Raw genomic sequence first — 13,597 nt, 5'->3', positions numbered from 1 at the left:
TTTTCCATTTCAATTTTTTTTGTTTCATATCAAAATACAATTGAGTGAACTGATAAATATTAATGAGGTGCAAATTTTAAAAGTATAAATCCTCCTATATACTAAGAGAATACAACTTCTCTAAAGTTTTCCCTCAAAAGTGCTCAAACTTATATATGAAAACAAACTATATTTTCATTTATTAAACTAATTTTCCATTTAAAATAATTTATACATAAAAACTATTTTCATGACGAAAAAAGATTTTTTTAAAAAATTTGATGTAGTTAAAATATTTTCATAAAAAACACAATTCATGGAATTATTCAATTCTTTTGATTAATTTTAATATTATTTATTTTTTATAAAAATCCGCGAAATATAAATCTAAAATCTATAACTAATACACTAAAAATTAAAAGGCATATATTTACCGCGCATTTGCGCGGGATCTACACTAGTTACTGTACTAATTAAATAAATTATCTTGATTCAATTCAATGATTCAATAGTAGGATGGAGGAGGTGTATTAATACCTAGCATTTACCTAGCATTCTCCTCAGTTGTAATAATTACTAAAATACTAGCAAAACCACCATGGATTCTAGCTCCTCCATACATTTCGGCTTCCTCATCACTCTCCTTGTTTTCTCGGTCACTATTTCTCAACTCTCTCTCCCAATATTTTATGTCTTATATACTAGTCCGCGTATTATTCTGCATATATTCTTTTTTTTTTGAGAGAAAAGAACAATTCATTAATAGAACGTCATACGGCACTTACAAATAATAATTATAATCGAAAACAAATCTAATGGAAACCAAAGAAAAATAATTTTCTTATAAACTAGGGATCTCAAAACAAAGATCCGACAATTAATTTCGTCTTATTATCGCTATCTTCATGTAACTTTTGAGGGGATCCTTCGTTTGATTTATGAGATAAAATTTATCTCTGACTGGTTCCAAAGATCGTTGACAAATTACTTTTACCCTTTGAAAGAACACGCTGCAAACCATCAACGAACTACTCTTGACTATATTACTGATGAAATTAACCCCACGAATAAATGGAAAAACCCCGAAATAAGGGACGGAAGCATGTATTCTTAATTAGTTGTTCCGTATTATGTACTGATCGATATTTGTGGCATATCATGCAGGTTGGTCAAGCAGCTCCATTTGATGCCAAACTCTACTGGGAGTCCCAGCTCCCAAACATCCCTATGCCTCAAACTCTACTTGATGTCCTGCCTATGGAATTCGATGGTATATATATATCTGAATTTTTTGGATAATTGAGGTTATTTAGCGAATTAATTAGGGATTTATGGTCCATTTTAATCTATTTTGGCCCAATGGGTTCACGTCATCACTTGTTATTATTTTTCCAGCTTTTATATAAAACCGTTAAAGTCCCTAGCGGCTTATACAGTAGGTCTCATGAAAGACCGTCTCTCACTAATTTAGTGGAATACATAATAGGAAAAAAAAAAATAATAGAAAAAAAAAATGAATGAAACTGCCAAAGTTCTTGGCGGCTTTCCATGTTTTGCATATTGACTTCAATTAACACATGCATGACTGCATGTTGGAGGCCTTGCAGCTTTTGGAAATAAGAAAGAGGATAAGCCGCCTAGTTTCCAAGCGGCTTTACTATATCAGTACAACAAATCACATTACACCAACTTAAAAGTGATACACTATAAGCCGCTAAGAAGCTCAACGGCTTCGGCTAAAAACTAGAAAAAAATAAATAAACCAAAGACGTAGACCCATTCACCCCAAATAATTTAAAATCAACCCTAAAAATCTAATTAATTTGCTAAATAACACTATTTAGCCACAAAGTCCTATATATCTCCGACTTACAAAATTAAGCATCTCGTCAAAGCTTAAGGGCAGTTGCAAAGCGTGTCAACTTTATATTTTATTTCAAACAAACAATATGTCTTGTTATAGATGGGTGGACGAACAGATGGGTAAAGATCTCTAATAAAATGAGTAGGGGGACAAGGTGGGGTACCCCCATGTGCTTTCCACTTTATGGCAAATAGGGGTGTTCATTGGTCTGGGACCGGACCGGACCAAACTCTCTGGACCGAAGACCAAAGAAGGGTTAAGAGGTGGACCGAGGACCGGACCATATTAATATTGGTCCGGTCCAATCTGGACCATAAAAACGCGTGGACCGGACCGGATCGGACCAAATGGACCAAAGTGGACCAAATAATATTGTCATCGACATGTTTTAGCATATAAAACTAGAACTCGAGAAGTTCGTAACGATCAAAATAAACAACATTATTTTCTTACTAGATTTAACTACATAATTACACATCTTATAATACGTGTAAACAAAGTAGAAAATAAAATCAATAATATTACAATTTAAAAAAATTTTTTCTTACATAACTTCGGTCCACGGTCCGGTCCGCGGTCTATTCGGTTTGGTCCAGGACCGGACCGAAGACCAAAGTAGAGTAAATAGGTGGACCGTGGACCGGACCAAACAAAATTCGGTCCGGTCTGGTCCGGTCCAAATAGTCCGGTCCGGTCTGGTCTTTGGTCCGGACCACTGAGTGAACAAACCTAATGGCAAATGGGTATTTTGTGAGGGGAAATGGTATCCGTCTATACGTATAGACGGATAGTGTCCGTCTATAATGAGAATTTGTGTATAACAAAATAACAAAATATGTGTTTAATTTGCAGGTAATAATGTTGGTGACCGTTTAAGGACAGTTGCAGACACCAAAGATATGCTCCGGGCATACGGAGTTGAAGACGACCACGGTCAGGCGGACATTCACACTAATCACAATGATGATTTTATAAGTTCAAGATTCTTTCTCGCTAAGGACCTACGCGTAGGTGCTAAACTTAGTGTAGGCTTCGAAACCCAAGGCAACTTCACTCGGTTTCCACCCCACAGTTTGACCCAAACCATGCCACCCTTTAACTCGGACAACTTGAACAACATTCTCCGATTCTACTCCATCAAGCCGGGGTCCACCGAAGCCAAGGTAATAGGCTTCAACCTCCGCCTTTGTGATCGCAATGATCACATTAACGGACTCTGCCAATATTGTGCAACTACCTTAGAACAGCTAGTCTCCTACTTGTCAACCACTTTTGGGAGTTCCGACATCATTAAGGCCGCCGCGTTGCCTCCAAATGCCTTTAAGCGAGACAGACTAATGACATATAAGGTGCTTGAGATAAACACTCTGGCGACCGCCAAAGATATGGTGGCTTGCCACCGAGCAGGGTTCCCCTACGCACTGTTCAGGTGTCACAAGCCCGAGTCAACAGCTGCGTATCAGATAACCCTCGCTGGGGTACATGATGGGGCAATAGTAAAAGCCTATGGGGTTTGCCATACTGACACAAATGGATGGAATCCCAACTTTATTGGGCTCAGAACCCTTAGCGTCAAGCCTGGAACCCACATATGTCATTTCCTTCACTTTCATGATGTCATTTGGTACCGACCTTCTCAAGGCATCCAGGGTTCATCCTTGGAGCAGACGACCTAAAGAAAGTAGGAGCTAGTGTGCAAGGAGCCGCACATTTTAGCCCATCATCCCTAAATGTTTCTTACTTGCACTATGTATTTTTCATTTCTGTTTTTATTTTCATTTAGTACTCCAAGATTACTTCCTGCGTGTCGAATCTTGGAGTCCCGTTGTAAATCTCGTGTGTTAGGTTGTTGGCTTTTTTTTATTTTCATTTAGTACTCCAAGATTACTTCCTGCGTGTCGAATCTTGGAGTCCCGTTGTAAATCTCGTGTGTTGGGCTGTTGGCTTTTGTAATATCCTCCTCAAATAAAGGATCTATTCCCTTGTAATCTGCTTCTGTCTTTGATTAAAGTCTACTAATCGTACTTTGGATGATGAATCAAACCAAACTTATAAATAAATTCCTTCTCACTTTCTCAGAGTTTACCTCAAGATTCCGATTGACCAGCCAGCCTCCAACTGTTCATATAGCACAAAATCGCCAATCAAGTCCCAGAGGCTTCTTGTAACTAGTAAGATTGAAAAGTAAAGCTAGTTTGCACCGACACAACAAAGGTAACGATGACGGCAACAACAGGGTGCTAGTAAGTAGTGACTGAAGGGCACCTACATATAGGCACATAGCGAGGTAAGGAGCAGTCTTACCTCTGCGTTAACTACACAGAAACATTAACATAAGAAAGAAGAGAGAATATATTTGATCACAGATCTGACTAATTAACATTGAAATATAATAAGAGCGGATGTCAAATCTTTACAAACTCTACACAATTCAAATTCTGCAATCACAGTGCACGGCACTGACGTATTGGTAGAGCTATTCTTTCCCTAAGCATACCTTCAGTCATGCATCAACTTGATGCGACTTTGATCCCATTATGAAAGGGAAACAGGGATAAAAGACTAGTATCATATCAGCAAAATCAACTTTGTTTTGCCAGAAGTTCAATGTCAGCCCCAACTTCAGCAAGCTTTGCTTCTTTAGAGGCTTTTGCTGCTTTTGCAATGCTCTCAACTTCAAAATCCAGCGCAATTTTCTTCACAGAACCTTCTAGCATCTGCATTTATCAATTGATATTGGCACTTATTGAAGAAACACAAACCCCAGAGAAAACATAGAAGACATTAAAAGAATACACACCAATGATCCAATAGAAACTAAAGCCCGAAATCTGGAATCCACATCCAAGTTCTCAGCCTCAGCAATCTGCAACACAGAGACACCAAACCCGATTCTTTAAATAACATCGAGACAGACTGAGGCATTTCTTTCAATGGTGAATCGTAGATATTGTACAGACTACAATATATATAATTATCATTAACTGCTGATATGGGTAAATGAGATTACTGCTAAATGAACGAAGTTCTGGGTTAACTACTAAGAATTGCTTTTTAGGCTCGTCCAACAGGAGTAAATTCAAATTCTTAAACGATATAATGATTTAACTGACTTGTGATAAATCTATTCAGGATTCCTAATAAAGTATTCTAAGTGTTGTTGTGTCTTTAAAAAGGTAAGTACATGCAAACCGTCAACAGCAAATGATGATAGCAGCTCAATGATAAAGAGCACATAAAAGTTAAAACTGGTCCGAACCTCAAGAGCAGCTGATAAAACTTGTGATTGCCCTCCTTCATCTCTCTTTTCAATCAACAACACCGCGTAACTGCAAAAAAAAAAGACTATCAGTAGCAATCAAGCATTAAAATCACTATTTTCAGATCACAATTACTCAAGCTTGAATATCCAAATTCTCTTGAATCCACACTAGTTTTAGGAAAAAAACATTTTCATTAATAAAAATAAAGAAGCAAGTGAAAAGGAGTTCTCATGGTCGTGGTCTCATGGATCGACAGATGACAATTACACGAGGCCAGTTCTTTTGCAGATAAATTACTGGGTACCTCTAAAGACAAGTGAGAAACAATTGAAACCCAAACATAGTCAAAAAATGATTTCTGCTACTAAGTAATGGGTATTACAAGTATTAGACACTCACTTGAGAATCAATGTAGAATACGCCAATTGCATATGCTTACTAGATGATGTATAAGAACCCGAAAATGCATCAAGTACCTGCAGTTAAATCAAAACAAGTATGTAAGAAACGATAGACCAGTCTAGTTGGTCGTCATTACTTGAAAGGAGTGGAATAAGACATCATTTAAGAACATCAACATCGAAATCAGCAGAAGCGGAGGTTAATGTTCTATAAGACATGCACCTCCAGACCTAGAGAAGAAATGGTCTTATATATAGAGATGTCGCACACAATAAGTTAAAAAAAATGCCTCAAAAGGAATGACATGGAAGAAAAGGGGAAATGAGAACTTGTAATTTCGGTTATGGCGAAATACAGTTATAGAACTCACACACCCAAGGCAAGTTTTCCACTAAATTGACTAATTGTCTAATGCACATAGGAGTACAACATAGACCCACTAATGAGTAATGATATTTGAGTAAGAAACAAATCATTGAAATCTCTCTGATCTAATTACCGTTGATATTATTTATGAAGGCTAGAAACGTAGAAGCAAACTTCCAACGAACATCGTTATTAACTAACTGCAACAAACTTAATGTGCGGAAGAATGAACCTAGAAAAAAATTGGTCAAGAGTTCACGACTTCACGACTGGTGCAAATCAGGAAGGTAATTATGAAACTGCGTCACTTGAAAGAATTGAAACAATATGACTTAAAATTGCAACGTGAAAAAAGGCTAAACAACATAGCAACCGAGCAAAGCCTTCTTACTGGCTTACACTGAAGAAGTTGTAATTGCATAGCATATCAGGAATGATCAGTGATACATAAATAGCTAATATTACAAGTTAATGAACTAGTTGAACAAAAAGAACAAACCTCACTACAATGATTATGAAGCCATGGGTGAAAGCAAGAGTTCTTAAAAAGATTGACTAAAACACGAAGACCAGTTAGACGATTGGATGATATCTCTGGCTTCATTGTAGCTTTCTTGACCATCTCCAATAGTGCATCTGATAAATAAAAAGTGAGTATATTTTTGTTTTCCTTCTTCAGGTATGGAAAGGACAGGGGGGAACCACTGTGGCAACTTGACAGGAAGTGATCAAAAGTACAAAGTCATGATTCAGGAGTATCTTCGTCTAAAGTCTAAACATGGCGTTAGTCCTGTTAGAGGCAAGAGTTGTACTTACCACCAGCACAGTTAATGTGCTTGAGGAGTTTAGCAGCTCCATCAGGGTGCAAAATTATCATGCGCAAAATGTCAATGACTGCAAATAGAAAATGCATAGGATGAACAAAAATATCATCCTCATAACCAGATATTACACAAATGAGAAGAATTTATGCATTTTGATTCAAAAAAGTTCAGCAAAAACCTGGAAAAATCATAGATAAAGGCCATGAATTGAGCAATTTGAATAATAAGACAACATCAACATCCGCGAAGCTGCTACTATGATAATGTGAAGTGTCTTTCAGAATCTTCACAACAGCATGAAGTCTAGAAGATTCCAGTTCTGTCAGGGATAGCTGACTCTGATCCTTTGCAACCAAAAAAGAAAAGGCAAGTCATTTATCAAAGTTCAACACTCAAAAATAAAATGAGGAACCCTGATCCACCGAAAAGTAAAGCAACAACGATGCCTTGCTGCCTTGCACAAAGCTACAGCTTTAAAAATAGAAGTTTGTTTACTCTGTTCACAAGTTTACACAATATTGTTGTGAATTCCTCAACTAGTTGGCAAAGAAAACACATCCAGAAGCAAACAATAAGCCATAATATTTTTATAGAATAAAAAGTAAATTCAAATCATAAAAAACTTCAAATGTATATGAATATAAATCCATGATTATATCAAAACACCAACCTGATCAGAGAGGAGGGTATTGTTGAATTCAGAAACTTTTTTCAAGATTCCATCAAATTGAGCTGCATCAAAAACTAGGAATCCTTTCTGCAAAAAGACCCCGCAGAGAAATAATCAGACAAAAGCATTTAAGCAGAGTCATGCCTGGGTTGACCAGTCTAGCATATAGGATGTGCCTAAAATGGACCCATCTTGGTCAGCCAAATACATGGTTTAGTTTTTGTATTAACAATTATCCATTAGACAACAAACAAATGATAAAATACAGCAGGAAGCTCCATCAATGTTTGAAATGCCTAATTAAACGTCGTAAGTGTTAAGAGCAATAGAATACAATATCACAAGCATACCTTTGGAATGTGCTTGAAAACTGGCTTGCTGGAATTAGCTGTCAGTTAAAACAATAAAGATCTGTCATGAGGCATGCGCTAACTTTTTAAAAGGAAAGCAATCTGTAGAGCCTGATGAACAATTGTAGCAAATAAAGGGGATAAGAATGAAATTCTGAAAACAGTACATACCATTCTTGTTAGATGGCCCTCCTGGGACGTAAGCATTTGCTGTAATGCCAAACAGAACACAATGTAAACAGAAAAAGGATCACGGATCAATCTTAAGCGTAAATCAATTACAACTTACCTCCAGTGTACGGATCACGGAAAGATGGATCAAAAGAAACGGTCTTCTGACCAGTGCTCTCAAGAATGAAATCAACAACTTGTTGCCGGTAAGAGAGGGGAAGATTTTCCTTCAGAAGCCACTTATCGGCCGTATCATATGGGTTATCTAGAACAAGATTAACCAAGGTCAATGAAATATATTACAAGAGGATATTACAGCAGTAAATTACAAGTCGTAAGGAACAATAATAAATGGCCCATAAATGCCATTGAGCTCAGTAATGATTTCTATAATTGCTAGACAACATCGAAGAATGAAATTTAAAAGAAGTTGAAGAAAGTAAAAGCAGCAAGTACCTGATCGATTATAAGGTAGTTTGCGGGTAGGCTCTCCATCTCCAATGTCAACATCAAAAACTGGTGGACATTGTGAAGGGTGAGATGTTAAAATAGAAACTGCAAACAGTACTAAGAACTCTGAGCAGCACAATACAGTAGCAATACGCAGTCTCAAACTGCCAACATTCCTGGTCGCCTTGAGGACGGAAACAATTCTGAGTAATGACCCCTTGAGCAAGTGAAACTAAATATATCCAACCCCTTCTTTTGGAAAAAGAATGGAAGAATAAACAGAACAATAACTTCACTCTTGAAATCCACACCAAGTTACTGATGAACATTTAAAAGTTTCAACTAAAAGCAGCACAGGTAATTCTTTCGTGGGATCTAACAAATGAAGCTTAACTAAATTACAAATTTTATGTCAGAAGACTGCTCACCATAATCATATTCCCTTCCATCAAGTATGGCAGTCTTGATGCCATCCCCAGGTCCATCAACAACTTCGCCAATCTGAAAGGAAGGAGGGCAACCATCAATGTAAGCAATTAGTCTAACTCCCCACAGGAGGAGATGAAATCAAAGCAAAAGATGGCTACACTAATCAAACGCAGATAAATATAAAGTTAAATTACTAACTTAAAATGTTTCTAAAAGAAAAGTTCTAGTTTTCACAATTTAAATTACTAAACAAATCTTTAATTAAGGAGCAGTGGGAATAAGGAGGAAAATGTAGTGTACTTTATCCCACTTCTGTTCTCTCATATTCCATGAATATGCTACACCATTGTCGCCTTCTCTGACAATTTTGGTTTGACCATCACTTGTACCTGGTAGCCAAACAAACATGGATAAACAAGCATGCTAAAAAAGAGGGCGCAGTCTGACAATATCAGACATAGAATTGGGTATTTAACTGCTTAAGAAATTCTAAGCATTTTGAAACCCAAACCTGGAACTAGCAAGGAATCCAATCCAGGTAACTCATCTATTTTCAAGCCTCCAACTTTCTTTCTGATACACACAAGGCGCAAAAAAAAAAACATCAGCCATGTTAGATCTTTCCATGCATCACATTGATTGGGCCAACAAATGATGTCACATCAAACATGTAAGAAGAAAAACACCATAAAATGACTATCTTGACTAGATTAACAAAAACATGCAGTAAGCTACTACCCTTACTGGGAAGTTACTGTTTGGAAACTTACTATTGTACCATAAGAGTTTAAGCTTTGTAGGACGTCAGAATGACCAGAATTTTTGAGGGGTTGCGTAAAATACCTGCTGATTGTGTAGTCAGAAATCTGGGACATATATGACTCTCGTTCACTGGGTTCTGCAATCCTATCTTGATGAGTTGACCAGATACGAACCACTCCATCTGAACATGCTGTTACTAGATCCCCATTTTCCAAGAACTTAACATCCCAAACACATCCAGGGTGGTCTATACTCTGCACACAAATACCATCTGCAAGAAGCAAGACACTCATCACCACATGGATCATCTCAAACTCTTTACAGAAAGAAAAGCAATATGAATGCATTAGACAGAAGAGTATTTCAGAAGTACGGTGCCTGAAAAATATTCACAGTTCCACGTGGTGTCAATAACAGAGGAATCACACGTACAACATTGAAAGAGCCAAGGGAAAGGGGATAACAAATGGGGAAGAGAAACACAGCTCAAGATCCATACTAAAGACTGTCCCCGATCAAGAGGGTATGAGTAAAGAATCTGACATGAATCTCACAGATCCACAGACCACATATGTAAGAAATAAATTCAGTACAGTATCAAAATCATTTTCTAAGCATTAGTTATTCATAATGATGGACATATAAGCAAAAGCAAAAAGACAGGAAGTAATATTACTCCAAGCAACATTTAAGAAAGTGAGTTACATAAAATGACATTGTAGGATAGAACATATACAAGATCAACAACCTTTCCATATCTTTGCTGAGCAATCTTCACTACCACTGGCTACAAGACCCGAGATGTGTGAATCAACGGAGTAAACTATTGATGTATGTCCAACCATCTCCATTAGAACTTCACCCGTAAGAGCCCACAATCTCACAGAACTAGGAAAATAAACCAGAAAACATGAGTTAGGAATTAATGCATAATAAGAGATCCTTAATCCCACTAGAAGCTGGGAATTCATGACAGGTATCTTATTGTTCCCTACACTTCTGTTTGCTTAAGTGTCTCATCAAATTCCCTCTAGTCCAAGAGGAAGAATTAGGTCAAAATTCAACCACTAATTAGCAGAAAAAATCATCGATGACAAAGTGGAAGCACTAGATGGCCTGTCCCCGAAAATCAAAGAAAAACAGCTTTTGGCAATCAATCGTGTCACAAATGAAAACGGAAGACAGGTTTCCTCACCCATCATGGGAAGCTGAAAGAATTCCCAAGTCAGACATGACAGCCAAGGCTCGGACCGTATCTGAAAAGTCAACAACAAATTGAAGTACAAAAAGAATAACAGCAAAGAATTTGAAATTATCTTACATTCCTAAACAGGATACATAAGAACGAAAATGCCAACAAAAAATGTGATCCAATCATGGAAAAACAAATAAAGTAAACAAGAACAGTGAACAAACCAGTATGCCCAACAAATGTGTGAACACAATTTTTCCCCTTCCAAAGTTTGAGGGTTGAGTCGCTGGATCCTGACATTTTTATTGAAAAACAACAATAAGATATATGCTGATTTTACACGTTATACAGGCTAGGAGATACTTCTGAGCATAAAAGATTTATTGCACTTTAGAATACGAAAGTACGAAACCACAGTAGAAGACTGATACCTTAATATAACAAACATATTAACCCCAGTGCCTCAAGAGCTCAAGCCTAAGGCGGGAAAGGGGTGATTACATGTACGCAACCTTACCCTCGTGTTAACAGCACAAAGAGGTAGTACTCGGGTGACCTATAATGAAAATTGTGGAGATTCTTGCATCGAACGAGTACTACTTCACTTTAAGCGTAGTCAGTTTAGTCAGTCATTTTGTTTTTTTCCATCATTATCCAAAGGCAAAAAATAGAGAATCTTTGGCTCTATTGAAAATGAAAAACACCATTGACACCTTAATAGTTTAATGACTAATAGTTTGCACTTTGCAGCTGGACACAATGCCCAATTCTACCGCTGCACTCTTACATACCCGATGGAATACATACAAGGAAATGCATACCTGTAGCCAGCTCGCCTGATGGTAACTTAACAACGGCTTGTACTGCGGTACTATGAGCCTGCCATGATTCCACAGCTTCGCCATTTCTCCATCGTTTGAGAGTGCTACGAAAAGAGAATCAATATGAATACCAGTGACAAATAATTTGTATATCAAAACAATACTGCTTGAGTGTTAGACGCTAAAAGCGCAGTCGAACTACAAAATAGTGCCCTTTCATGTCTAAGGACCTCAAAATGAAAGCTCCCCAACTTACCCCAAATTTATGTACCTTTTTTTAATAGTAACACCTAGCTCATATTAAGTACTCCATACTTTGTATTACTATAAACTAGTTTTACGTAAGTGGCAAAAGGCTCAAATAATGAAGCGTAGTATTTTTCAATATTTGGACCCAAATTCAAATTTCATATCGGCATTTCTATTCTCAATTTGCTGACTACACTATAGCTTATGGAATTTCATTGAAATTCAATATCAACCACCTCCAAGGCTCCTACTATAAATTAGGTTTTCGTATATGGCAAAAAAGTCAAATAATGAAATTGCTAATTTGCTATCTCATTTTTATTACTATGACTAAAGCTCATGGGAACTTCATAAAACTCAATAACAAAATCCTTCTACAAATCAACTATATGGGCTATGCACCTATGCTTCCTTCTCAAACATTCAGTAACTATATCTCACCCTGAATATATGGAGTAGTTTTTTAAGGAAATCCATAGTGGGTATTAAGCATTCATGACTAGAAAATCATGACCAACAACATCGGCAATGTTTGGGGCTCACGTCTACCTAGACTCTCCATGATCTAACATGCGCTAATCCATGTGCAACCTTATTACAACTTCACTATTGATAGAAAATCTTGTATTAACTATGCATAATGATCTAATATCATATCAAACCCAGCTCTTTCTTGCATACTAATAATTAGTTCAAAGTAAATAGTATTACATCTCCAGTAACCATATCTAAAACACAAAAGTGCATTTTGCCATGGCATTCACCACTCAAGCTTTCACACAAGTGCATTCAATAATTGGAGTTACTCATACGCCAAATGTAGCCAATTACAAATACCTGATACCTCAATTACTCGTACTCAGCTGAAACTGTAGTTTACCCATTAACAGCAGAATCAGGCAACGATCAAACAACCAACTAGCAACAGCATATTCACATCAAGCGCAAAAAAAAATATAATACTAGCGGAAGCAAAGAGAGGCATTACCAATCAACAGCAGACGAGACGATATCACCATCATCCAAAGCAATGCCAGTGACCTGCATTGCATGACCTCTCAAAACCTGTACCTTCTCTCCACTCTTCAAATCCCAAACGCACACCAACGTATCCATTCCACCCGACACAATACCGCCTTCCGGAAACTTATCATTAGGCTGAATCCAAGCAAGCGGACCGACAAAGCTGGTGTGGCCCACCATCATCTTGGACTCGAGACAGCAATTCCTGTTACTAGGGTCAACAACCCAAAACCTAACCGTTTTGTCCCTAGACGACGTGGCAATTCCGGCATTGTCGCATACACATATTCGTCTAACCTAAATTAATCGAATCACAGTATTTCAATTACGGAAATTATTAGGGTTTTGCAAGAATATAGCGACAGATAAATAAACTTGACAATTAAATAATCGAGAAAAATGAAATTGAAAAGGAAAAGGCATACGTCGTCTTGGTGGCCGTGAAGTTGAGAGCTAAGTTGGTAATCCTGGAAATCGATCTCCATACTTTGCATTTTCTTTCTCCGGAAGATGAAGATGAAGATTTCTTTGACTGGAAGTCTACTATTCAGTATTCACTGTTCTGTGCGCTAATAAAGGTGATCGTGGGTCGGGTCTCGATGTTAAAAGCAGATCAAATGTGAAGGTCGGGTTTGCGGGTCAGTCCAACCGTACTATTTTAGGGCTTAAATGGGCTTTTTCAGCTTCAAGGCTTCTTAGTTCTTTCTTACTAATAGAGAACCATAGACTGTTTTGTAAGACGGTCTCTTAGCATAAGACATCGTTTTTATTTTAGGCGAAGA

At 37.4% G+C, this 13,597-nt stretch overlaps 2 protein-coding genes across 2 annotated transcripts; one reads left to right on the top strand and one right to left on the bottom strand.

The window, feature by feature from the left end:
* Positions 1 to 561: 561 nt before the first annotated feature.
* Positions 562 to 3,616, top strand: LOC141657536 (BURP domain-containing protein 6-like). The gene is made up of 3 exons (XM_074464802.1): positions 562 to 634; positions 1,144 to 1,249; positions 2,696 to 3,616. The coding sequence occupies exons 1-3, from the start codon at positions 578 to 580 to the stop codon at positions 3,517 to 3,519; spliced, it is 987 nt and encodes a 328-aa protein (XP_074320903.1). The 5' UTR covers positions 562 to 577; the 3' UTR covers positions 3,520 to 3,616.
* A 582-nt stretch (positions 3,617 to 4,198) lies between these two features.
* LOC141657535 (uncharacterized) lies at positions 4,199 to 13,396 on the bottom strand. The gene is made up of 22 exons (XM_074464801.1): positions 13,241 to 13,396; positions 12,781 to 13,112; positions 11,544 to 11,647; positions 10,947 to 11,015; positions 10,726 to 10,786; positions 10,279 to 10,418; positions 9,612 to 9,801; positions 9,280 to 9,341; positions 9,069 to 9,157; positions 8,768 to 8,840; positions 8,346 to 8,405; positions 8,008 to 8,154; positions 7,890 to 7,928; positions 7,719 to 7,756; positions 7,369 to 7,455; positions 6,877 to 7,042; positions 6,691 to 6,768; positions 6,374 to 6,510; positions 5,506 to 5,582; positions 5,103 to 5,172; positions 4,644 to 4,709; positions 4,199 to 4,560 (listed from the first exon to the last, which is right to left on the bottom strand). Exons 1-22 carry the CDS (start codon positions 13,307 to 13,309, stop codon positions 4,426 to 4,428), a joined length of 2,289 nt encoding a protein of 762 aa, XP_074320902.1. The 5' UTR covers positions 13,310 to 13,396; the 3' UTR covers positions 4,199 to 4,425.
* Between the last annotated feature and the right edge of the window lie 201 nt (positions 13,397 to 13,597).

Source organism: Silene latifolia, chromosome 5 (genome assembly GCF_048544455.1).
Source record: "Silene latifolia isolate original U9 population chromosome 5, ASM4854445v1, whole genome shotgun sequence".
Classification (NCBI taxonomy): Eukaryota; Viridiplantae; Streptophyta; class Magnoliopsida; order Caryophyllales; family Caryophyllaceae; genus Silene; species Silene latifolia.
Note: the sequence above shows the minus strand (reverse complement) of the source record. Positions and strands in the feature narration are given on the sequence as shown.

What these genes read in the sequence shown, in the direction of transcription:
- LOC141657535 (XM_074464801.1), bottom strand. Translation starts at nt 13,309, where the DNA reads ATGCAAAGTATGGAGATCGATTTCCAGGATTACCAACTTAGCTCTCAA. An exon ending in CACATTTGTTGGGCATACTG is followed by an intron (nt 10,787 to 10,946) that starts GTTTGTTCACTG and finishes TTGACTTTTCAG; the next exon opens with ATACGGTCCGAGCCTTGGCT. An exon ending in TATTCTACATTGATTCTCAA is followed by an intron (nt 5,173 to 5,505) that starts GTGAGTGTCTAA and finishes TTTTTTTTGCAG; the next exon opens with TTACGCGGTGTTGTTGATTG.
- LOC141657536 (XM_074464802.1), top strand. Translation starts at nt 578, where the DNA reads ATGGATTCTAGCTCCTCCATACATTTCGGCTTCCTCATCACTCTCCTT. An exon ending in TCACTCTCCTTGTTTTCTCG is followed by an intron (nt 635 to 1,143) that starts GTCACTATTTCT and finishes CATATCATGCAG; the next exon opens with GTTGGTCAAGCAGCTCCATT. An exon ending in CCTGCCTATGGAATTCGATG is followed by an intron (nt 1,250 to 2,695) that starts GTATATATATAT and finishes TTTAATTTGCAG; the next exon opens with GTAATAATGTTGGTGACCGT.